Source organism: Chionomys nivalis, chromosome 6, assembly GCF_950005125.1.
Source record: "Chionomys nivalis chromosome 6, mChiNiv1.1, whole genome shotgun sequence".
Classification (NCBI taxonomy): domain Eukaryota; kingdom Metazoa; phylum Chordata; class Mammalia; order Rodentia; family Cricetidae; genus Chionomys; species Chionomys nivalis.
In genome coordinates this window covers 36276182-36299673 of record NC_080091.1, presented here as the reverse complement: position 1 = coordinate 36299673, position 23492 = coordinate 36276182, and the positions used below count along the sequence as shown (strand labels likewise).

The following is a 23492-nucleotide window of genomic DNA, read 5'->3' as shown; positions in this document are numbered from 1 at the left end:
ACTGGAGTTACAGACAGCTGCGAGCTGCCATGTGGGTGCTGGGAATTGAACCTGGGTCCTCTGGAGGAGCAGGCAGTGCTCTTAACCACTGAGCCATCTCACTGAGCCCCAGAGCATGGTTTCTAACTCGAATATGGTTCGTGGTAGTCTTCAGCAAAAAGGATTTAAATACAGATGACTAAAAAGTGTCAACGATCTACCAAGCAAAAATCTGCAATTGCCTTCTTGGGCTTTAGCGGGTAAGTGAAGTGTAGAAGGCTCACTGCCGAAATCGTTTCCCACCAAAATGTACTGGGCTGTAGCTTCTCAGTCTTTCTCTTAGGGACACTCTTGGTAGCCTGGTATCAAAAGCCAGCATTTACCCATTTACTGACTTACATCGTTTGGCATCGCCAAACTGTGATGCTGGAACTTTTCCCAAGCACAAAGGACCCAGAGCTTCTCCTGTCTTCCCCTTCGATTTCTCCTACTGTCTCCAACGCCACATATCAGACCCCTAATTCCTCCAGACGAAAAAAAAAATGCCACTGTGCCAGTTAACTGTGCACCAAACTGCTGGTGAAGCCTAGGCTACACTCACTCGCTCATTAAGGACCACAACACTCATCGCGTCCCCGAGCTCCTAGCCGCCGACTTTCAAAGTCCGTCTTCTTTCCCTGGCCTCGACAGGACCAAGAAAGAAGCCTGCTGGTTTAACGAGCAGGTCTACAGAAACGTGCTGGGTGAGGCTTTCTGTTGCTCCTGGATCAAAAACGCTAAACCCTTCTGGTTAAGAGTCTGCTCCCCGGATCCAGACGGGCCTGGTTATACAACCGATGCCCGCGCCAAACGCTAGCTGAGCAAGGGACCCCGGGAAGCCACTGCTTTATGGGTTAGGGAAGGTAGTGGGGTAACACATGACCAAATCGATGCCTCCGAAAGGATCTGTGGGACCCACTAGGTCTAAAGGCCGAGCAGGCTTTAGACCTCTGAGCCCTTCCGGGTGCGCCGAGCCAGGCCTGGAGGATAATGGGGCTCCCACTCATAAGCAGGCGCCCCTCAGCTCAGACACTTGCGACGCCTTTTTGTTTGTTTGTTTTGAATCTGAGTTTCTATATAAGAAACGCCCTCAGGTTGGCAGCGGGAGGAGAGGTTACCGGGGCCACCGGCCGCGGCTTCTCGAGCCGCTACCCGACACCCCACCTCACGCGCCTTCGGGGTGATGGGCCCGAGGCCCAGCCGTGGTCCCCTCTGGGCCTCGGAGGCCGTAGGCCCCGCCCACGTGGCGGGAGGCCCGGGGCACCCGCACCGACAACCGCCACACAAAGGAGGCCAAGGCGGGCCCCGCACGCCCCAGCTACCGCGAGGCCCTCGCGCGCAACGCGGGCGCCGGAAGGTTCCAGAACCAGCCCGCCTGGTGGGGGAGGGGCGGGGGGGAAGGGAACGCGGGACCCCCGAGCTCGTCGGGTGGCGGTGGGAACTCCAACCCCTCTCGGCAGCTCCACTCAGTCATCCCTGCCACCCCTAGAGACGAGCGCCCCCGAGTTTGGGTGTCCCAGCCGTCGCCAACGCGACCGCGATCCCACTCCACTTACCCGTGGACGCCATTTTCTCGCCTTCCTCCTCGTTCTCTCAACGTCCGTCTCCCTCTCGCGGTCCCCTAGGCGCCGCACTGCGCAGGCGCGAAATCCGCAACCTCGGACGCTACCATAGGGCCAGGCCGCGGGGGTGGGCAAGGAGGTTTGAGCCAGTGATAAGCCGGTCCTTGGCGCCTGAAACCGTAGACCCAATCCTCTCCAAAGAGCCGGACGTGACGCGCGGGTTAAGAAAAAACACCTCAGCGGCCAGCGCGCTCGTGAGCGAGTGTCCCTAACAAACCCCGGGGAGCCTCCGCACGAGGCTCGGGGGTTGGAATGGTTACGCCCGCTGGCTCTAGGGACCGTCTCCGAAGAGTCTGTCCTGGAGGGAGACGGAGGCTGGCGGGAGGGCTGGGGGAAGGGATCCCAGCCTGGAACAACTGCTGACTAATCGGCAGGCGGGATCACGCGCCCGTGTGTGCGCGCTGTGGGTTTCGGGCACCTAGGTCTCGGCCTGGAGGTGGCGGCCCGACTCCCAGGCGGGGCTCCCCCCACCCGGCCTTCCAGGGTAGGGGAGAACGTTCTTCGCAGAACCTTGTACGCGTGGCCCGAGAGGGCGGGGGAGGGGACTGAGGTCGGTCGGTCGGCTGGGGAGGGAGGCCGGGAATGCCGCGGCCGGCTCCAATAACGGTCGGAGTTGAGAAGCCCTGTAATCATCCTCCAACCAGTACCCTTGTTTTAACAGAATAGGAAACCCAGGCTCACGAAATCGAGTACTTTCCCCTAAGTTACAAAGCTGAATTCGACCCCGGGACTCCCCCCGTGTGTGCACCACCCGGAAGCATCTTTCCTGCCCTTGACTTCCCAGTCTGTCCTGGCTTCCCAGTAAGGTAGGCAGGATGTGATGGTGCAGAACTGTGAGAGGTCCCTGACGAGGGCTCCAGAGGGCCACTGAGGCGGACTGTTAGCTAGTGAGGAACTGTCTTGTGACTAACCCCATGGACGGATTCAAACAGTAGCATGGCGGGCGGGCGAGGACTCCGAAGAAAGCAGGGCCCACGTGGGAGCAGTAGGCGTGTCACACCTTTCGAAGGATGGGAGTGGCTTCCCCGCTGAAGCTTAACGCGGCCGGGCTCTCCGATTCCCTGGCGAGAGGGGAGCAGATTGTCGTTGGCCCCGGGTTTCCTATTTGGTGTAAACTCAGTTCCTCAGGTGAGAGATCCAGGCACCTGTTAGCTAGGGACTCCGCGTCTGAATAGGGTGCCCATGGGTCTCTGAGAATGGAGAGCTGCTCCATGTGTTGTGTGCTAGGAGCAGCAGCTGGGTTCATCACTTGATTCTTACGAGTTCCATTTTATTAATTGAAGATTCGGTTGGAGATACAGGCGCAATGATACTGCGTGCCTAAGATGTGTGAGGCCCCCGTTTCCGTTTGCAACATCAAGAAAGAAAAGAGACTGATCCAGAGGACTCGAGGCCTGCTTCCGAATGTCCATGAATTAGTCCCTTAGTGCTCAGGGATGGAATGGTTGTGAGAAGCTTCAATTTAGGTGACCCAGCCTCCAGGTAAGGGTGAAATCGGCCTGCTTTTCTAAACCCAGTGCCACAGGGGAAGAGCAGAGTTCACCCTAAATCCAGAGTTCACCCTAAATCCAGAGTTCACCCCAGCAGGATCTGGGGCCAGCTAACATGTTTGTGGTGGTGCAAGCCTTTAATCCCAGCGCCCGGGAGGCAGAGGCAGGCAGATCTCAGTGAGTTCGAGGCCAGCCTGGTCTACAAGAGCTAGTTCCAGAATAGGCTTCAAAGCTACAGAGAAACCACGTCTCGAAAACAGGGGGGAAAAAAAGCCTTTAATCAAGCTCCAGGTTGGACCATCCCATCTATTTGACATAGTGGCAAAGTCGGAGAGCCACAAGCCCAGTTGGGTTGGGTTTTTTTTTTTTTTTTTTTTATGCGTGTGTGATTAAAGGCGTGCCCCATCAATGCCCAGCTGGGTGGGTTTTTGTCATAACAGAGGTTGAGGTGAGGGGATTTCTAAGGTTCAGGACCCCTGATTGACTGTCTGGGGGGAATAGGTGTATGCTGGCTGAAAGGACGTCAGGTGATCCTGCCTCTAATAGTTGGGATGTTAGGTATTTCCCCTTGGATGGTCTGTTCCCGGGTGGTCTCTGTTGAGCCTGTAGGGCAGGGAGCCTCTTTTCCTCCATTATTTCAAACCACTTGGGAGAAAATTCAAACTTTGTTCATTAGGATAAGATTCAGAATGTGGGAAGGCGCCATTTGAGCTGGGCTTCAGAGTGAGTAGGAGGCTGTTTGTTGAGGGGATGGAGGTTAAGGACTCTGCAGGCAGAGATCTTCACGGTTCTGTCCTATAGGAAAGGATCCACTTTCTGCCCTGAGTCATCCCAGGAGACTTGAGAGCATTGCTAGGGAGAGCTCGCAGGGCCTGCGGGCAAGGCTGGGTGTGAGGAGTGAAGGAAGAAAAGAAAGGGAGCATGACAGCTCCCAGAGTGTGCAGACCCTGAGCTGGGCCATGTGGGGACAGGGAGGAGAAGGAAGAGGGAGAGATAAGAACCAGGTGCAGCAGCCAGAAGGCCCACCATACACAGCAGGTAATCAAAGTGGGAATAGCAGCCCAGTCCCCTGAGCTGGAGAAGTTAAGGGTGGGGGTGGGGGTATGCCAGCCAGAAGGGCCCTGTAACAGGTAGGGACCAGGGGACTTCAGGGAGAACCTGCCTGCCAGCATCTGCTTTGATATGTTAAATAGGAACCTCAGCCATTCGTCCTGATTTGAAACCTAACTGGAGAAAAGCTTTGCTGGTTGGGCAGGGTATGACCTGTTTGGGGACCTGAGCTTGAAGCTGGGCCTTCACTTGTAAGCTGTCTGTGCCTTCCATAGTAATTAGGTGGTGCCTTGGGTTTATTGGGAAAGAGCTGGGGGCCAAACTAGGTGCAATGGTGCAGATTGATGATCCAATATTCAAAAGCCCAGGAAGACACAGGAGAATCTCACATTGCAGGCTAGCTTGGGCTTGTTGAGACTTTTTTAAAACAAAACTTTTTTTAAAAAATATTTATTATGTATATAGTATTCTGGGATGTATGCTTATGTGCCAGAACAGGGCACCAGATCTCATTATAGATGGTTGTGAGCTACCATGTGGTTGCTGGGAATTGAACTCTGGACCTCTGGAAGAGCAGCCAGTGATCTTAACCTCTGAGCCATCTCCCCAGCCCCCAAGCAAACAAAATTTTAAAAAAGAAAAAGCTGAGCCAGGTGTCGCCTTTAATCCCAGCACTTGGGAGATAGAGGCAGACGCAGGCAGATTTCTGTGAGACCAGGCCATCCTGGTCTACAAGAGCTAGTTCCAGGACAGGCTCCAAAGGTACAGAGAAACCCTGTCTCGGGGGAAAAAAAAAGAAAAAAACTGTGGGCCTCCAGTCTTTTCTCTTATGATGCTGTAAGCAAAATGTGTTGAGTTTCTTTTGTTTGTTTGTTTGTTGTTTTGTTTTTTGGCTAACCTCTAATTCACAGAGATCTGCCTGTCTCTGCCTCCTGAGTGTTGGGATCAAATGCATGCACCACTACTACCCGGCAGCAAAAGGTGTCTTAATCACCATTTCACAGACTGGGAAACTTGCCCACAGACACACAGCAGAAGGCTGGAGCAGACACCAGGGCCAGAGAGGGAACCGTGCTACAGTTATGAGCCACTTTGTAAGGCTTGGAATGTGGACTCCTGTAGCCCCACTTCAACCCCAAGCTGCTTGACCCATTGGTGGGTCTCATGAGGCCCCTTGTTCAAGGGCACCCGAGGCTATCCGGACTCCTGAGGCATGGAGCACTAGAAAACGGGGGAGGGGGTAGAGTCCAACTCTTCTGGTCCTGTATCTTCCACTAAGACACCTTCAGGGCCCACCAGACTCTCATGTCACCCAGGCTGGTTTTTCAACTCCATATGCAGCCAAGATCTAAATATTTCTTTTATTTTTACAGCACTGGGGAGCAAATCCAGGTGCCCATGTATGCTAGGTAAGCACTCTCCTGCTGGTCTGCATTTCTAATGGCCTTGGTCTCCTGAACCTCCTGCCTCCACCTCCTGAGTGCTAAGATTAGAGGTGTGCACTACCACACTGGCCTCATCAGGACTTTAAGCATGGCCCATGGCCACCCCAGACCCGTGGGCAGGTAGGATAGAAACGTGGCTGATAAGCACACAGGCCAAGCTACTGGACCTGCCTCTGCTCGTTCAGTTTCTGCCTCTGTATAATGGGGCCATTGGTAAAGTAGTTGGGAGGGAGTCAGATAAAAGCAGCAAGGATGATTTGTTACTGTTTTTGTTTATTCCCAGTGTACAGCCTCAGGACCACCTTTGACCACCATCAACCAAACCATGCATGTCTGGGACTCTCCTGGCTCACTGTCCCGGGCACTGCCCCTTGCCTCCTCAGTCCTGATGCTCCTGATGAGCTGCCTGTGGTTGTTGGGGGCTGGCCCCAGCCTTACATTGGCTCCAGAGCTGCTACTGGACCCGTGGCAGGGTGAGGACCAGCTGCATGGCCCTTGAAAGCTAGAGACTTACTCTAGGGCCTGAGGCCGCTTACTGGAATCAATGTGCAGCTCATGATGGTCACAAGAATAGGACGCAGTGTCGCAGGGCAGGTTAGCTTATAGACATGCCCAGTTCGTCCACAGTCAAGAAGGAGGGCAGAGAATCCTCTACAGAGAAAAAAAAAAAAAAAAAAAGAATCCTCTACAGAGGGTGAAGTGGGAAGCTGAAGCTGTGGGTGGGAGTTCTGATAGTGTTCCTTCTGACAGCTTTCCCTGGAAATAAGAAGTTAAATTTCTGCCAAACACGTACTTCCCACAAAGCCTCCGGTTTACGTTTGAGGAACCCAAATGATGTTCAGAGAGGTTAAGCGATTTTTCTAAGGTCTTGCAGCTCTGTGGGAGTGAGAGGTTTTTGGCAGGCAGTTTTCATTAGCACTTGTGCTATTAACCAGATGCAAAAAAAAGATTCAGTAACTGACAGACATGGGGCATAGCACCACTGGTAGCTGGTGGCGAGTGAGAAGACTGTGTTGGATCCCTCCAGTATACCTAGAGAGTAGCTGTGGTGTTGAGAAGCCTCTGGTCCCATCTACTGGCTTCTGGGTGGGGGAGGCTGGCCTACCAGGTCACCCTAGCAATGGCTAATCCAGCCCTCTAACCTGGCACCCTTTTCATTCCCAGTGCACCGGCTTCTGACCCATGCTCTGGGCCACACTGCACTGCCGGGCCTGCTCCTGAGCCTGCTGCTCCTGCCCACTCTGGGCTGGTGGCAGGAGTGCCGTCTAGGCACTCTGCGCTTCCTGCACAACTCCGCCCTGCTTGCCCTGGCTGCTGGGCTGCTGGCTGTGCTGCTGGCAAGCCTCGGGGTGTCCAATGCAGCTGGAGGCTGTGGATATATGCCTGTCCATCTGGCCATGCTGGCAGGGCAGAGTTACTACCCTGGATGGCGTCAGGGGACACTGCCACCATGGCTGCTCCCGTGGCTACTGCTGGCCCTGACCCTGCTGCTCAGCTCTGAGCCGCCCTTCTTGCAGCTCCTCTGTGGCCTTCTTGCTGGCCTAGCCTGTATCCTTTGCCTGAGCCCAGGGACCATGTGGACCTGTGGCCGGGCCTCCGGGGTGCCTTGGAAAGAAACGATGTAAAGGAGTTCAATGTCAGGTGAACACCTGCTCCTGGCACATCTGTGCCCTGCTCTGGGCTGGGGACAGGGCTCATGGCCAAGAAGAAGTGTCAGTTACAATCAAAGGACCCCATGGGATGCTTGGGAGAGCTGAAGGGACCTGGAAGTCACTAACCTGGATCCTGTGTGAAGGTGGCATCAAAGCAAATATTAGCAAAGAGGAAGGCTTAGGGTGGGAGTGAGTGTGGGAGCTTTCCTCCCAAAATATGGGAAAATAGCTACCATTTTTGGTGGTGATCATATAACCCTTCAGGCATTTTCAGAATCCAGACACCAGCTGCTTAAGTCTGGCTGACAGTAGGAGGACCTATCTCAGGTACACAGGGTTATGCAGTAGCCAAGAAAGTGGAAAATAGGGTTTTGGGAAGGCACATATGGTTCTTCCCGGCTGAGTAGTTTCAGGTAGGCAGTTTCCTTTTGTTCTCAGCTTCAGCTGCTCATGTGGTCCTGGGGGTGCAGCAAGGGGAGACACATGGGAATGCCCAGCACACTCTCCTCCCCCCAGTCCACTTTGATTTTCCTTGACCTGCCGCCCTGCCCTGGGCAGGCAGACGCTGCTGGGGCCTTCCGGTGGCTGGAGTTCTCCGAGCGGAGATTGCAGGTGTTACAGGACAGTGTCCTTTGCAGGACTCTGACCCAGTGGTGGCCACTGAGGCTTTTTCCCACCCCAGACAATCTGACTGAACTGCCTGTCACTTATCCTGCTGCAGTGAGGTGAGGGTGATGCCAGGGGCTCAGTATTGGGTGGTGGAAGTTGTGACAGTGGCTGGCAGCCCAGGCCATCCGCCTCTGTCCCTACAGGCCTGCTACCCCTGGACCTCCTTACCTTGCTTCCCCAAGCTCCTGGTCTCACAGTGATGGTTCTGCCCAGCTTCCACCAGGCGTGGGGCCTGTGCAGCCGGCATGGAAGGACTCCGAGAGGAGCCTGAAGTGGGCTGTGTCCAGCTTTGCCCCAGGAACCCCGATGTGGGCAGCCCTAGATGAGCAAATGCTACAGGAAGGGATCCAGGCTTCACTTCTTGATGCATCAGCTCAGGGTTCTCAGAGCTTGTCATGGTTGCCCAAGTCCTCTGGGTCTTCTCTACGGTAAGACAGGGTGGGCAGGGGAGTGTCTTCCCGGTGTGGGAGCCATGCATGCCCTGACATTTCCTCCTTGTCCCCACCTCACAGGCTGCAGCAGCTAGAGCACATGGGATTCCCCACTGAGCAGGCCGCAGTAGCCTTGGCAGCTACAGGGCGTGTGGAGGGTGCAGTGTCACTGCTGGTTGAAGGGCTGGTAGAAACCGCAGCCGTAGCAACCGAGGGGAGGAGTGGTCCTGCCTACTGCAAGGACACTGGACCCTCATAATCCAGGAAAAGAGCAGAATCTTTGGCCTGACCTGAGTCCTTGCCCAGTCTGCTGAGGGCATCCCTGGGGGCAGGAGTGGGCCCCAGCATGTTCTAATACTTCCTAAGAATAAAAGCTGATGTTTCCAACCTGGCCTTCTGAGTGGCAGTTGTGTCTGGCTCTTCTGTGTTGGCATGGGGAGGATGAAGGAATGAGTGGAGAAGGAGTGAATGGGTGGCTGATGGCAGGAGGGTGACTTGTGTCTAGGCCCACAGGCCTCCTGCCCCAGTATCCTCAGCCTAGGTGGACCCTCTAGCTGTAGCATATAGAGACCAAACTGAGTAGGGTCAGGCAGGGGTGTTTATTGTCCAGTACATAGCAATCCATGGCATCTGCTGCAGATACTTGGAATGGGAGTCCTTTCTATACATCCCATCCCCACATGGAACACTGGGGAGTGGGGTTGGGTAGAACTGATTTAAGGAGCACCAACCATTCAGTCAGCGATTAAGCAGCCTGGATTCAGGTGGGAACTCAGCACCAGAAACAGGGCTCCCCAAGGTCTTAAGGAGGGGAACTGAGACTTCTGCCTCAATCCATGCATGTCTACAGGGCCAGACAGAGTCCCAGGTCCCTATTTTAGAAGACTGGAAGCCTTGTACCTCCACCCACTCCCCTTTTCACCCTATTTCACAGGGGGAAATAGGTTTGACGTCTTGAGTAGACTTCCTCTCAGGGCCCAGTCCCTGCTTAGTCTGTCATGTACAGGCTGACATCACTGAGACCTGCCTGCCTATCCCTATGGCCAAGATAGCACAGGGTCCCTGAGGATATTAATAAATAGGAACTGGCAGTCTGGAGGCAGCTGGCCAAGTCCAGGCTAGGGGAGGAAGCCTGGTGTGGAACCTTGAAGAGCCACCACCATCCTCAGCTCCTCCTGTCGTGTCTCCTGGGGGTCACGATCTGGTAGTTGGTTGGGTGTCCTCCCCTCTTGCCTCGAAGGAGGCTGGGGGTACCCATGCCATCAGGGCCTACCCCGGATCCCAGCTCTGGTTCTGCCGGAGGGAATAAAGAGAAAAGCTATGTTAGGGGGTGCATTCACATTCATGAAGAGTTGGGGAACTCACTTTGTGCCCTGGGAGGTAGCAGGGTACACTGGCATCCTATAGATGGAGCTGTGGGAAATAAGGGTACTGAAGGCTGGTTAGTACCTCCCCACAACCTTTGCGTCCCCAGCCATCTGATGCCTGATTTGTCTAATGGGGATGGCCGGGCTCACCACTTTTACATGCTTGGCATATGAATAATGCTCCCCAAGTAATCAGTTTGGATTGATTTGGAGTGAAGGTGGATTCTGCATCATCCAAACTTCATTGCAAGGAAACCAAACTAGAGAAGAAACTTTCTCTTTCCTTGGATTATAGCACCATTTGGAGGAAGGGCTTAGTAGAGTCAGACTTTGCCCCGGAGTAGCCTCAGGGAAATTGGACCCCATCAGGACCCCAGCTGTCTGATTTCTAAAACCAGGGACATTTTCAGATAAACTCTGAGGCCCTGAAGTCAGTTACCAAGGGAGTTGTGGTGAGATATGCCCCAATCTGCATATAAGCTGAACCCCAAGCATGAAGCATGCTTGCCCCCCCCCCAAGGAAACTAACATCCTTCAAAACCCCAGAAGGTGCTCTCTTGTCCAGGAAGCCCATTCGTATCCTTTGGTAGTCCCTAAAGCCAGGGAGGTCAGGGTAGGCGGTTTTTTCTGATGGGGGAGAGCCGTGGGATGGGGACTTGGCCAGGCCTTTCCTTGTTCCTAGGACAGACAGTCGGAAGCTCCATGATGACACCTCCCACAGAAGGCGCTGCTTAGGGGTGGGCCACTAATGGGGCCCGGTTTTCCCCAGGTGCCTTGTACATCCTCCAGGGGCTATCAGGAGCTTAGCCAGCTAAGGACAGGGTCACCGCGTCCCTATTCAGCTCCTCTATGCTATCCAGCTGTCCCTTCTACTGCTGCACCACGCTGAGAAGAGGGGCACCTGGAAATGTGCTGAGAATCTGGAACTTGGGTCTTTGCTCCCAATGGTCCCTCAGGTCATTTGGAGGCAATGAGGGATGGAGGACAGGTGCCAAGAGGCTTCAGAGGAGGGGCTTGATATGTCTCCATCAAGTCTCATCAAGGCTGCTGAGGCCAAAGGAGGTCCAGCAGATAGTCCCTGATGTTTCTAGAGGTCAGAGAAGCCACACGGCTAACGGTGGGGATTGGAAATGGACCGTGTCAAGCAAAACTTGACAAAGTTTTGCTCAGTAGCCCAGGTCGGCCTCAAATTTGCTATCCTCCTGTCTCAGTCTTCCAGTGCTGGGATCTTAGCACGTAGCCACCATTCTTGGCTTGGACATACACTCCAACCTCCAGATCTTGTCACATTAGACTTCCTGTCAGAGTTGTCCCTCCACCTCCACCAGACACAACCATGTATCTTCTATGACCCCCCACATGGTCCCCTCTTCCAAGAAGTTACCAATGTCTAGCAAGAAGGGCCCAATCCTTGGGTACTCCCTTTGAGTGTCTAATGTGACTGATGGACAGCTCCCTAGAGCCCAGCTACTCTGCAGGGCCCAGTGCCCATCCAGGCCTAGCACCAGTAGGTGCTTTCTGGTTTTGCTGACCAAAGGACTGGTTTTAGCCCTGACCCAACCCTCCTTCTTCACACTTAAGGTTTTATAAGAGGGGAGGTTGGACACAATATGGAGGCCTCTGGGCACTGATGTGCATATGGGCTGTGAGACAGGGCAGTGACTGGAAGGGGCAAAGGACAGCCAGTGGGTGGGGACTCTCGGTGAGCAAACATTCCTGTGAAGGGCCAGCCCCATATTCCTACACCAAAGCTTCACCCCAGGAGCCAGGTGCAGGGCGGGGGGACTGCTCCTGCCCCCAGTCAGAAGCCTAACTGCCTCTCAGGCTGCCTGAACCAGCCTTCTAGAACCTGCCCAGTACAGCTCTGCTCAGTGTTCATCTTCACCTCTCAGAAACCTCGAGGGAAAAAACTCTGTAGACTTCTTAACCTCTGATTCTCCTCTGCTTGGTCACTCACCTATGCTCCTTGCCTTTCTGGGCTCCACTGAGATATCACCTCCAGGAAGCCCTCCTGAACTCTCCCCTCACGGTGACAACTGACTAAGGACTTGTACACGCAAGGTAAGTGCTCTACCATGAAGCCATGTCCCCAGCAGGTCAGAGGCATATCTATGCTCACTACTCTGTCACTTACCTCTTCTTGGCTTTTGCTACCAGTGCCAGCCCCCACCCCCACCCTAAGCTGCGCCAGGGCAGGGCTACATCGTTTGGTTATGTTGGAACCCGTGCCGATAGGTGGCTGCCAGAACACGAAAGCTAGTTTGCTGTGCCAGGTTCTATTTCCTTGATGAAAGGAAAGAGCACTGTCTTCTGGCCCAGACCAAGCACTGGGAGGCATCATGCCCAAGCCTGCCCCAGGCCCTTCCTGGGAGGGTTTGCCCCTGCCTGCCCGCCCTGCCATTACCTGGCCAGATGATGGCTTCCAGCAGGGTGACCCGTCTGGCCAGGAGCTCCAGCTGGGCCTGCTGCTGCCGGAAGCTCTGTAAGCTAGGAGCCTGATGGGAGATTGAGAAGAGCAGACGGTGTGGCCTCTAAGGGCCGGGCTGGGAGGCCAGTGGTGGGGGACGCAGAGAGAGGCTGATGGGCTTCAGGGCAGGGGTCTGGACTAGTGTCCATCAAACCTCATTGTACCCCTAGGAGGTGAGGAGAGGGCGTGCCTAGCTCCTCAGGTAGCCAGGTGAATGGTAACTTGGAGGGTGAATGTCAGGCTAAGGATCTGGCTCCCTTGAGCCCTGGCAGGGAACTTCAGGACACACTAGGACTACAGTGGCAACTGTGGGAGGGATACAGGAGCCAGAAGGTAGGTCCTGTGAAAGTCTCCACAAGTTTCTGGGGAAACTGGTCAGAACTGGCAAGTGGTCTATTCCCCAGAGTTCTCTGGGCCCTGAGTCTGACTCTCACCCAGTCCCCTGCACTTTTAGAATCTAGCTGCATTGTTCACAACTTGTCTAGAGTTGAAGCCCACGTAGTTTACAACCTTGATCCAAAATCCTGTGGGCTTGGGCTCTGACTGTGTGTGATCCATGACCCCAGTACGGCTAGAGTTTGCTTGTTAAACCTCAATGCCTCACTGATCAGAAATCTGTTTTTCTTTTTTCTCTCTTTCTTTTCCTTCCTTCCTTCCTTCCTTCCTTCCTTCCTTCCTTCCTTCCTTCCTTCCTTCCTTCCTTCCTTCTTCCTTCCTTCGACAGGGTTTCTCTGTAATGGCCCTGGCTGTCCTGGAACTCACTTGTGGAACAAGACCAGGATGGCCTTGAACTCACAGAGATCCTCCTGGCTCTGACTCTCAAGTGCTGGGATCAAAACCATATGCCACCACACTTGGCTTAGGAATCTGGTTGCATTGCCCATAACTTCTCGCAAATCTCATCCTCTGTTGTCTCCACGTTCCTGAAGTCCTGTAACTATATCACCCACACTGTCTAGAGAGAGGCACACGGATGGGTCCAGGAGCAGGACCTTCCCCTGTAGAGAAGGGAAGGGTTGGGTAGCCTCTGTAGCCTATGCTTCTTCAGCTTCAGAACTAGACTCAGTCCAGTTACACCCCAGGATGGTTTGGGGAGGCTGGTAAGCAGGGGCTGGGCTGGCCGGCCGTCTGTCTGTCTCTACTCACCATAAAGCCCAATCATTGTTTCCAAGATTAAAACCCTCTCAGCTAAAATCTTCAAAGCCTCGCGTAGTTGGTGCAACCCCTCCCCCTGTGGAGAAAGAGACAGATGCAGCCGTGATGGAGGGTTGGGAGGGGACCTCACAAAGCCTGCCAGTGGCCCCTGCCCCAATCGGGACAAGCACCTGTAGCCCTGTACCACCTGCCACAGCCCAGGACCCACGGACAGCCAAACAAGACAGAGAGGGACAGGAGGGAGGCAAGGCAGGAGGAAGCGACCCCTGAAGACCACCTCAGAAAGTTCCACTTGGTCCTAACTGGCTGCAGATTGTGCCACTCTGGAGGGCAACTCCTCTGCTTGCCCCACAGGCTGCCATCCCATCCATTTGTCCCAAGGCCCTGGGGAGCCAGCTTGTCCTCTCATCTCCATTCTCACGTCCTCTGCACAGTTCCTGTGACATCCCTGGCACCATCTGTACGCTGGGGGCTCTCTGCTCTCTCCTTCCCCCCTCCTCTCTTCTCTCGCTCTATTTCTTTCCATTTTAAATTCTTAATTTTTAAACATCTTTCTCTTTACTCATAGTCTTCAGATTGACCTTTTGCTTTAAGCCATCACACCGCCTCACCCTAACAAACTCTATCAGGGAGAGCAAGCTAGTGATTCTGTATCCAGTAGAATGGGTAGTAAGTGAAAATCAAAATGCTTGAGTAGCATTGCTGCCTAAAATGAGTCTGAGCTGAGGCCCCAGCTCCGTCCCCTTCAGGAGACCGGTCCCACGTTCTCTCTGCCAGCACCAGTCCCGTATTCTGATACACCTTGGGGAGACCCCGCAGCCCAGCCCCTCCCAGCAGCAGCTGAAGGCATCAGTGTGTTTCCAGGAGTGTGGCAGTGGGTCCACCAAGCTCCTTCTCTAGGGCCCCTCAGCCCCAGGGCTCTCCACTCCCCCAAAGCAGAGGCTCATTCAGAGAGCTCTCTCGGACTTCCTCCCAGTTTATTCTCTCCTTCCCTAGCACTGGGTCCATGGTCTTCACTTCACGTTCCCTCCCTAAACAACTTCCAAAATTGAGTGTTTTCCAACAGAGCACCAGGATGGTGAGACAAACCATCCCAAGCCTGACAGCATCTAGAAGAGCCTCTCGGCATTTAGGATAGGACAGGTGAAGGGATGCTTAGTATGCACACATCTCCTTGTATGTGTGTGTGTGGTGTGCATACACGTGTGTCCATGAGGACTTATACAGAGGCCAGAGGAGAATGTCTTCCTCTTTGCTCTCCATTATGTGTAAGATTTTTATTACATTTTGTGTGTGTGTGTGTGTGTATGTGTAGGCCTCATCGTGCCACAGTGTACATGCTGAGGTCATAGGCCAACTTGTGGTCACAGCATGTGTGTGGACAACAGAGAACAAATTAAACGAATTGGTTCTTCCTTCCCGTCACGCGAGTCCTGGAGACTGAACTCAGCCCTCAAGCCTTGTGGGAAGCATCTTCCCCAGCAGAGCCACCTTGCAGGCCCCTTCCTCTTATTTTGCTTTCTATATTAATCTTTGAGATAGGGTCTTTTAAAAAAATATTTGCTTTGATTGTTTTATGTATGTATGTATGTATGTATGTATGTATGTATGTATGTATGTATGTTCTGCCTGTGTGTATGCTTGCAGGCCAGAAGAGGGCACCAGATCTCATTACTGATGTTTGTCATCCACCATGTGGATGCTGGGAATTGAACTCAGGACCTTCGGAGGAGCAGGCAGTGCTCTTAACCACTGAGCCATCTCTCCAGCCTGAGATAGGGTCTTAAGGTGAACCTAATGTGTGCCGTCTCAGCTAGTCTGGCTGGTCTTCGGGCTCTACCTGTTTCCAGTTCACCATGCTAGGGTTACAGGCATACGTGCCACGTCTGACTTCCGTATAGTGCTAGGGATTAGATCCTCCTGTTTGTGCAGCGAGTGCTCTTATCCAGTAGGCCATCTTCCCCACCCCTTTTTATGTGATGTGTGTATGGTGTGTGTATGCATTTGTACACTGATGCTCACATTTGTGTGCATGCACGCATGTGCATGCGTCTGCAGGCTAGAAGTGGACATCACAGTTTTTTCTATTTATTGAGGCAGGATCTCTCAACTGAACCCACAGTTTGCTCTGGTAATCCTGCTTCTGTCTTCTAAGCTTTGGATTTAAGGGTGGGCTTTCAAGCCCACCCAGCATTTATGTGAATCCTGGGAATTCAAACTCTGTTCCCCACAGAGCTTGCTATCTTTCCAGTTCCTCTTCCCTCCTCCCCTTCTGTTTTGAGATATATCCCTCTGTAGGCCAGGTTAGCTTCAAACTCACAACAGTTCTGCTTCGAACTCCCATGAGCTGAAACTCCAGACATGAGCCCCTACACCTGGCTCACCATCTAACCCATTGAAGCAATGGTTCCCCATAAGAACATCGAAGCAACTGAGAGGACTCCCAACACGTCCATTAGGAGCTTGTTCATTCCCTGGGGCATTCCTTATGCTCCAGCTGTCCTGTTAATACCATAAAGATTGAGCTACTCATGGGTCACTGAACTGCCATTTCAGCCTGGGGCACTGGGGTCACTACAGGTCACAAATGCAGAGTAATCCCTCTTTGAGTATCATGGAGCAGGATGTGAAAATGGATGATCCTGGGGCTGGGGAGATGATTCAAAGGTAAGAGCACTCCTCAATAGCAAGGACTTGAATTGGAGCCCCAGAATTCATGTAAAAAGCCACCCAATGCCCATAACCCCAGTGCGGGGCAGGTACAGAGAAAGGGAGGTTGCTGCTGGGGCTGGAGAGATGGCTCAGAGGTTAAGAGAACTGGCTTCACTTCCAAAGGTCTTGAGTTCAATTCCCAGCAACCACATGGTGGCTCACAACCATCTGTAATGAAATATGCTGCCCTCTTCTGGCCTGCAGGGACATATGCAGGCAGACCACTGTATACTTAATAAATAAATAAATCTTTAAAAAAAAAAAAAAAGAAAGGCAGGTTGCTGGCTGCTAGCCTAGCTGAAAAATAGTGAGCTCCCAGTCCATTCACAAGGGAATAGGGCAGAGAATGATACATGTGCACACAATCACACACTTGTATACACACAGGCACAACACACACAATCACATACAACCACACACTTGTATATACACACACACAATCACACACTTGTATACACACAGGCACAACACACACAATCACACACAACCACACACTTGTATACACACAGGCACAACACAAACACTGCACACACAATCACACACTTGTATACACACAGGCACAACACACACACACTGCACACACAACCACACACTTGTATACACACAGGCACAACACACACACTGCACACACAACCACACACTTGTATACACACTGGCACAACACACACAATCACACACTTGTATACACACTGGCACAACACACACACACTGCACGCATTTGTATACCACTGGGACAACACACACTACACACAACCACACACTTTTTTTGTTTGTTTTTTGAGACAAAGTTTCTCTGTGTGACAGTCCTGGCTGTCCTGGAACTCACTTTGTAGAACAGGCTGGCCTCGAACACACTGAGATCCACCTCCTGCCTCTGTCTCCCAAGTGCTAGGATTAAAGGTGTGCACCACCACCGCCTGGCTTACAACCACACACTTGTATACACACAGGCAACAAACACACACACACACACACACACACACACACACACACTGCCTTGCTGCCTGTCCATGCTCCCACTGGTCTCTGAACAGGCTTCCCACAGTCTTCTTGAGTCCTTTTCTGGCTCCAGTCCATTCTCTATCCGGCATTCAGAGACATACTTTGCAAACAAAAACCTGACCATACCATTCCCTCTCATTCTTTAATTTTTTTTTTAAAAAAATGATTTTTTTTTTTTGAGATCCTTGAGTATCTCACTCTGGAGCCCAGGTTCACCTTGTGGCCATCCTCCTGCCTCAGTCATTTGAATGCTGGGATTACAAATATGAGCCACCATGCCTGGCTCCCCATTCAGAAATACTAAAACAATGTCCCAGTGGCCACCAAGGTTTGAATTCTTTAATGCGGCCTCCTAGGTTTGGAAAGCCTCTAGCCTCTGTCACTTGCTGCCTGTCAAGCTGTCACTCTGCAGACATCCCAGGCTCACTCTGACCCCAGGCCCTTTGTACAGACTGCCCCTACTTCTCAGCTACCCTGTGACTGGTTATGTTCCCTTCATCGCCAATACATTATGACCCCAAACACAGCTAAATTCCTTTTGTCCTGTGACTGGTGACCCTGGCTCATGGTGACTTCTCCTGGGGACTGAATCTGCGCTGCCCAGCTCTGAGCTTGGCGTACAGAAGAGAAATTTCAGGAAGCAGTGGGTTCCCAGGCCCCCTCGGGGGATTTGGATGTCTCAGCCCGTTTCAGTTCTGGCCTCAGTTTGCCATCAGTTTGCTCTGAAGAGCCAGGCCTCAGTTTCCCTGTCTGAACAAGGGCTTCCCTCTTAACTAGGTAGAGTAACTCAGGCCAGTCACTCAGCTTGCAGTACATGACTGTGACCACCTGGTGACACTGCTGAGCCACAGCTAAACTTGGCAGGCAGCTCAGAAAGCTGCACTACCCCTAGGGGGCGTTGGTAGGTGAAGTGTGCCTGTAGAGTGTCCACAGGATATTTCCACTGTACTAGGATCCCTACCTCCCTCCAACAGAGCTGGTCCCTCAGCCCAGAAGCCTCATGCATCTGCAGCCCAGCGAAGCCTCTCCCAGACAGCAAGCAAAGGAAGAAGTGCAGGGGATAAAAGAAGGAAGGCGGGCAGGTAGGGGTCCTGCTACCTCTTGGAATCCTTCTCATATGTGGTCCTAGGTTCAAGGTCTCACCTGGGGTGACCCAAGGTTCCCATGCAGAGATAGCTCAGCCTGGCTCTGCTGTGACCTGGATCTTCCCCATACCTTCCGGATGGGTGAAAAAAGCCCGTTTTTTCACCCAGGGTCTTTGGGAGAGTGACGGGAGGCAGAGGTTGCTCACATGGGAGAGTGAGGGTGGAGAGGGGGAAGCAAGCATCTTGGAGAGGTAGCAGGGCCCCTAGAAGTCATGGGCTATACGGAGGCGCGCTCGTGCAGGATGAGGACCACACGGCTGTATCCATCACTGACTCCATGACCACAAACAGAGAAGACACGGCTTGTGCCTGGTGCTGGCCACACCATCAGGAACAACAGGAAGGCGCAATGACACCTCCTAAAGAGTACCCAGGCTGGCTTACTCGACCCTGCCTATTTTCCAAATGTCTCCCATGCCAGCAGTGGCTGCCAGGTTGTGCATCAGGGCATGGTTCGTTCTAGGCTCATGCGTCTTTAGCAGAGTAGACTCTTGGGCCCCAAATCTGTCCATTAGTTATCTCCACTGATCTTGAAGGTTCCCAGGACCTCACATGCATCATAAGATTTTTGAGTGTGTAAATTGTAAGTTTCTGGGTCTCTCTTCCCATTGCTCAATCCCTGCTAGGCATGTGACAGTTTCTAGGTCCCCCTTTCTATTGTTCACAGTTTGCTTTGTAGCTGGTAGTGTCTAGATCTGCCTCATCTCATTTTCTACGGTTCTCTGTGCATATGACAGTTTCTAGGTTTCCCTTGGGGACTGCTTGAAGTATGTGATAGTACTTATTACAGATTTTTTGGGTACAACAGTTAGGTCTCATGACCTCATTAACTATGCCAAACACATATATAATGGTTTCAAGGTTTCCCTTTCCACGCTTCCTAGAGTCTCTATGTGCATGTGGGTTTCTAGGTCCCCGTCCTTTGTTCCATAAATCCTTTGTCCCCTGTGCTTCCCTTTTTGTTTCCTGACTTTCCTAAGGTCCTTTTCTGTTTGGGTGTATTCTGTCTTCTCTTTCCCCTTTCTTCCATAGACAACAGGACAAAGCCAAAACCTTTGACAGGGGGGACCCTCGAAGTGGAGATACAGTCTGGGTCACCAAAACTGCCCAGTAAGAAACAGGCAGAGCCTCCCGGGCTTGGAAAGGCTACAGAGGGTAGGTGGGTGAAGACAGAGACAGAGAGCGTGGGTGGGGGCCGCTGGGAGGGCTGGTCCTGCCTAGTGGGGGTACCAGGAGGGGTGTGGGAGCAGGGCTCCTGCAGGTATGTGACTAGACACACTCAATCCCAGGCTCTACTGGTGACAGAATTTTTTTCCTGAGTACCAGGGCATGGGAGGACAGGAGGAGGTAGGGTAGAGGAGGGGAAGATGGGGAGGGCAGTGGGAGATAAGGGAGGACAGGAGAGGCAGCAGAGGGCAGAGAGAGGCAGGGGAGGGCAGGGGGAGGCAGGAGATGCAGAAGGAGGCAGGTAGATACAGGGGAGGGCAGGGGGAGGCAGGGGGAGGCAGGTGCAGGGATGCAGCTTACCCAGTGACTCTTCTCACCAGGGTCTCCTTTGGGGCCAGGTTCTCCCTGAAAGGAGAGTCAAAGTCAGAAGCAGGGAAAGAGGGGTGTGGGGGGGCATGAGGGAGAAAAACTCAGAACAATTCAAAATGACGACAGGGGCAACTTCCCAGCATAGGTGGTTAGATCCTTGGGGGAGGGAGGAGCGCGGCACTCGGGAGCAAACAGCTGGCAGACCTGAGCACACTTTCCTCATCTCCCATCACATGGGAGGCAGAACTTGGAAACACCAGTGCTTTCCGTGAAACCGCAGAAAACCCAGGCCTTAAACTAGAGCACACAGGCCAGGGCTAGGGCAGCTTTCTAGGACCAAGAACAAAACCAAAATGGATTTTCTGTGATAAAACTGAATTTCTGAAAGAGTGAGGTGACGTCTGTAATTTAGCCATGGGGCATTCAGCACTTCTCACAAGAACAGAACGGAGTTCTTCAGACATTACCGCTCTCATCCAATAACGCATATGAGAGTTACTAGCTATGTGAAGAACAGGAAACGGGAAGCACATCTAAGAGAGAAATCTGTCAACAGAATCAGATCCATAGCTGACTGGTGTCAGCAGAAGACAAGGTATTTACTATATCCACGACGGGCTGGAGAGCCGGCTCAGAGCTTGAGAGCACTGGCTGTTCTCGCACAGGACCTGGGTTTGATTCCCAGCACTCACACGGTGGAGCACAACCATCTGTAACTCTAGTCCCAGGGGATCCAACACCCTCTGCTGACCTCTGCAGGCACCAGGCACACATGTGGTGCACAGACATACACACAGGCAAACACTCATACATATAAAATGAAATTTAAATTAATAATAAAAATCTATGACAGATATCTGGATGATCAGGATGATTCTGCAAACCTGAGAACCAGAGAGCCTAGTGGTTCAATTCCTGGAATCCGCAGGGGAGGGAGAGAGAGAACTCCTGAGACCTGGCCTGTCTTCCACACATGCTCCCACCATCAAACACACACACAACAATAGTAAAGAAAATAAATAAGTTAAAAAAAAATTTAAAGATTATTTTTTTTTTTTCCAAAACAGGGTTTCTCCGTAGCTTTGGAGCCTGTCCTGGAGATCCGCCTGCCTCTAGCTCCCAAGTGCTGGGATTAAAGGTGGGCACAACCACCACCCAACCAAAAGTTTTAAAGAGATATGTGCTCATGAGTGGTATACCAACAGAGGCCAGAAGAGGGTGTTGGGTCCCCTGGAGCTGGAGTTGCAGGCAGTTGTGAACCACCTGACAGAGGTGCAGGGAATAGAACTTGGGTCTTCAGGAAGAGCAGTTATGCACACTTAACCACTGAGCAATCTCTTCAGTTCCCTAAAAAAAATGTTTTAAAAGAATCAGTTGGGGGGGCTGGAGAGATGGCTCAGAGGTTAAGAGCACTGACTGCTCTTCCAGAGGTCCTGGGTTCTGTTGCAAATTAGGTCTGTACGATAAATAACAAGGCCAGCTCAAGAATAACAGTTATATTTTAATGGTTAAAAAGGGGAAACTCACACTACAAGAGTGGGAGGTCTGATGTCCTATCTGTCCGGCGGGCACCATGCAGAGAGAGCGAGCTCATCTGGGTCCTCCCAGTTTTTCTCCCTGGGGTCCAGGTTGCCAGGCCTTAATTAGATGTGATTGGTTGACAGAGTTTCCCCATCAGAGTTCAATTCCTAGCAACCACATGGTGGCTCACAGCCATCTCTCTCTCTCTCTCTCTCTCTCTCTCTCTCTCTCTCTCTCTCTCTCTCTTTGTAATATTTATTTATTTATTATGTATACAATATTCTGTCTGCGTGTATGCCTGAAGGCCAGAAGAGGGCACAAGACCTCATTACAGATGGTTGTGAGCCACCATGTGGTTGCTGGGAATTGAACTCAGGACCTCTGGAAGAGCAGGCAGTGCTCTTAATTGCTGAGCCATCTCTTCAGCCCCCTCACAGCCATCTATAATGAGATCTGGTGCCCTCTTCTGGCATGCAAGCATGCATGGAAGGAATGTTGTTTACATAATAAATAAATAAATCTTTAAAAAAAAAAAAGAATCAGTTGGGCTAGACATGGTGGTACATGCCTGTAATCCCAGCTTTTAGGAGACTAAGACACAAGGATTGCTTGGTAGGAGTTCAAAGCCAGCCTGAGTTAGATAGTGAATTCCAGACCTATCTAAGCTACAATAGAGATTCTGTCTCAAGAGAAAAATAATATAAAAACAAACAAAACAAGAAACTGACTAGGATTGATATACTATGTGACAAGATGGAGAATGTGAAGAGACATAAATTGTTTATAAAAAATCAAAGGGTGTCGGGCAGTGGTGGCACACACCTTTAATCCCAGCACTAGGGAGACAGAGGCAGGTGGATCTCTGTGAGTTCAAGGCCAGCCTGCTCTACAGAGTGAGTTCCTGGACAGGCTCCAAGGCTACACAGAGAAACCCTGTCTCTAAACAAAAACAAAAACAAATAAACAAAAAAGGAAATCCTGAAAATAAAATTTCATTAGACATGGGCCAGTGAGATGGGTTAGCAGGTAAAGCTACTCGCCGCTAACCATGAACATCTGAGTTCAACCCTCTGGACCCACAGAATGAAAGGAGAGAATCAACTATTTCAAGCTGTCCTCTGATCTCCACTTGTGCCATGGCATTCCTGTGTGCATACACATACAAAATAAATAAAATGTGATTAAAATATTTAAAATTCATTAGATAGAGCTAACAAAAGATTGTACCAAAAAATTAACCAATTTTGAAGAAAGGTTGATTTAAACTGAAGCACAAGGGAAAAAAGCATGCTTTTAGACACTGGGGTGACCTCCTGACGGGTGTGCTCTGCAGGAATGTAGTCTGGGCCCCAAGCCATCACCATGTGTAACTGTGGTTCCAGGCGAGGACAACCGTGGGCCAAGAACATTTCCCCTCGACACATTGTTTTTCTTCAAATTTGACTTCAAAACAAAGCAAAATACACTTTTTTTTGTTGCTGTTTATTTGTTTTTTGAGACAGGGTTTCTCTGTAGCTTTGGAGCCTGTCCTGGAACTAGCTCTTATAGACCAGGCTGGCCTCAAACTCACAGAGATCCGCCTGCCTCTGCCTCCCTAGTGCTGGATTAAAGGAGTGCGCCACCACACCTGACAGGAAAACCTACTTTTAAAAATTATTCATTTTATGTGTATGGGTGTCCTGCCTACAGGCAGGTCTGTGAGCCAAGTGCATGCCTGGTGCCCAAAGAGACCAGAGAGGGAGCTGGATCCTTGAGTAATAGATGGTTGTGAGCTGCCATAGAACCTGGGTTCTCTGGAAGAGCAGCCAGTGATCTTAACCACAGGGTCATCTCTCCAGCCCCCGGAGAAACTATTCCTCCTGAAACTAATCTCTAGAGTTTCATGAAAGTCTGAGCTGCCTGGGAAAGGGGATATTCATTTCCAAGTCCTTCTAGTTCCCAGAACACAGGGTAAGGCCCAACTGAGGGCATATCAGAGAGCCCCCTGCCCAATACCTTAAAGACAGAACAGACATCGCAAACCACAACAAAAACTCCAGTTCCCCCCACAACCACTGAATTATTAAAGCCTGTCTGCCAGGTTCTGGTTTGTCTGCTTGTCTGTGTGTATGTTTGTGTGTTTGTCTGTAGCCCAGGCTGGCATGGAACCATCCGTTGATACTCTGCCGGGGTCACAGGAGTACGGAGCCATGACCAGCTTTGCCGCAGTG

General features: G+C 51.9%; 3 protein-coding genes across 14 annotated transcripts in view; 1 reads left to right on the top strand and 2 right to left on the bottom strand.

The window, feature by feature from the left end:
• The window catches only part of Ewsr1 (EWS RNA binding protein 1), a 30204-nt gene extending 28491 nt beyond the window's left edge, over positions 1 to 1713 (bottom strand). For all 3 annotated transcript variants that reach the window (XM_057773074.1, XM_057773075.1, XM_057773076.1), the window contains exon 1: positions 1575 to 1713. In XM_057773074.1, coding sequence (XP_057629057.1) covers positions 1575 to 1587 — 13 coding nt within the window. In that variant the 5' untranslated portion in view covers positions 1588 to 1713. The remainder of the gene's footprint in view (positions 1 to 1574) is intronic.
• Rhbdd3 (rhomboid domain containing 3) lies at positions 1265 to 8757 on the top strand. 8 transcript variants are annotated; one of them, XM_057773082.1, is made up of 9 exons: positions 1265 to 1375; positions 2302 to 2446; positions 2924 to 3122; positions 5554 to 5589; positions 5909 to 6098; positions 6790 to 7173; positions 7840 to 8002; positions 8090 to 8374; positions 8459 to 8757. In XM_057773082.1, the coding sequence occupies exons 5-9, from the start codon at positions 5951 to 5953 to the stop codon at positions 8634 to 8636; spliced, it is 1158 nt and encodes a 385-aa protein (XP_057629065.1). In that variant the 5' UTR covers positions 1265 to 1375; positions 2302 to 2446; positions 2924 to 3122; positions 5554 to 5589; positions 5909 to 5950; the 3' UTR covers positions 8637 to 8757. The 8 variants fall into 8 exon arrangements, with proteins under 8 accessions (XP_057629065.1, XP_057629064.1, XP_057629062.1 ...); XM_057773081.1 differs by lacking the exon at positions 1265 to 1375 and adding an exon at positions 1748 to 1834; XM_057773079.1 differs by lacking the exon at positions 1265 to 1375 and adding an exon at positions 1797 to 2124.
• A 213-nt stretch (positions 8758 to 8970) lies between these two features.
• Positions 8971 to 23492, bottom strand: part of Emid1 (EMI domain containing 1) — a 48114-nt gene continuing 33592 nt past the window's right edge. The window contains exons 13-15 of one of the 3 annotated variants that reach the window (XM_057771850.1): positions 19753 to 19797; positions 13358 to 13442; positions 8971 to 9670 (exon numbers count right to left, since the gene is read on the bottom strand). In XM_057771850.1, coding sequence (XP_057627833.1) covers positions 9543 to 9670; positions 13358 to 13442; positions 19753 to 19797 — 258 coding nt within the window. In that variant the 3' untranslated portion in view covers positions 8971 to 9542. Of the gene's footprint in view, positions 9671 to 12148; positions 12240 to 13357; positions 13443 to 19752; positions 19798 to 23492 lie in introns of all 3 variants that reach the window. The other 2 variants (XM_057771853.1, XM_057771851.1) reach the window with 2 other exon arrangements.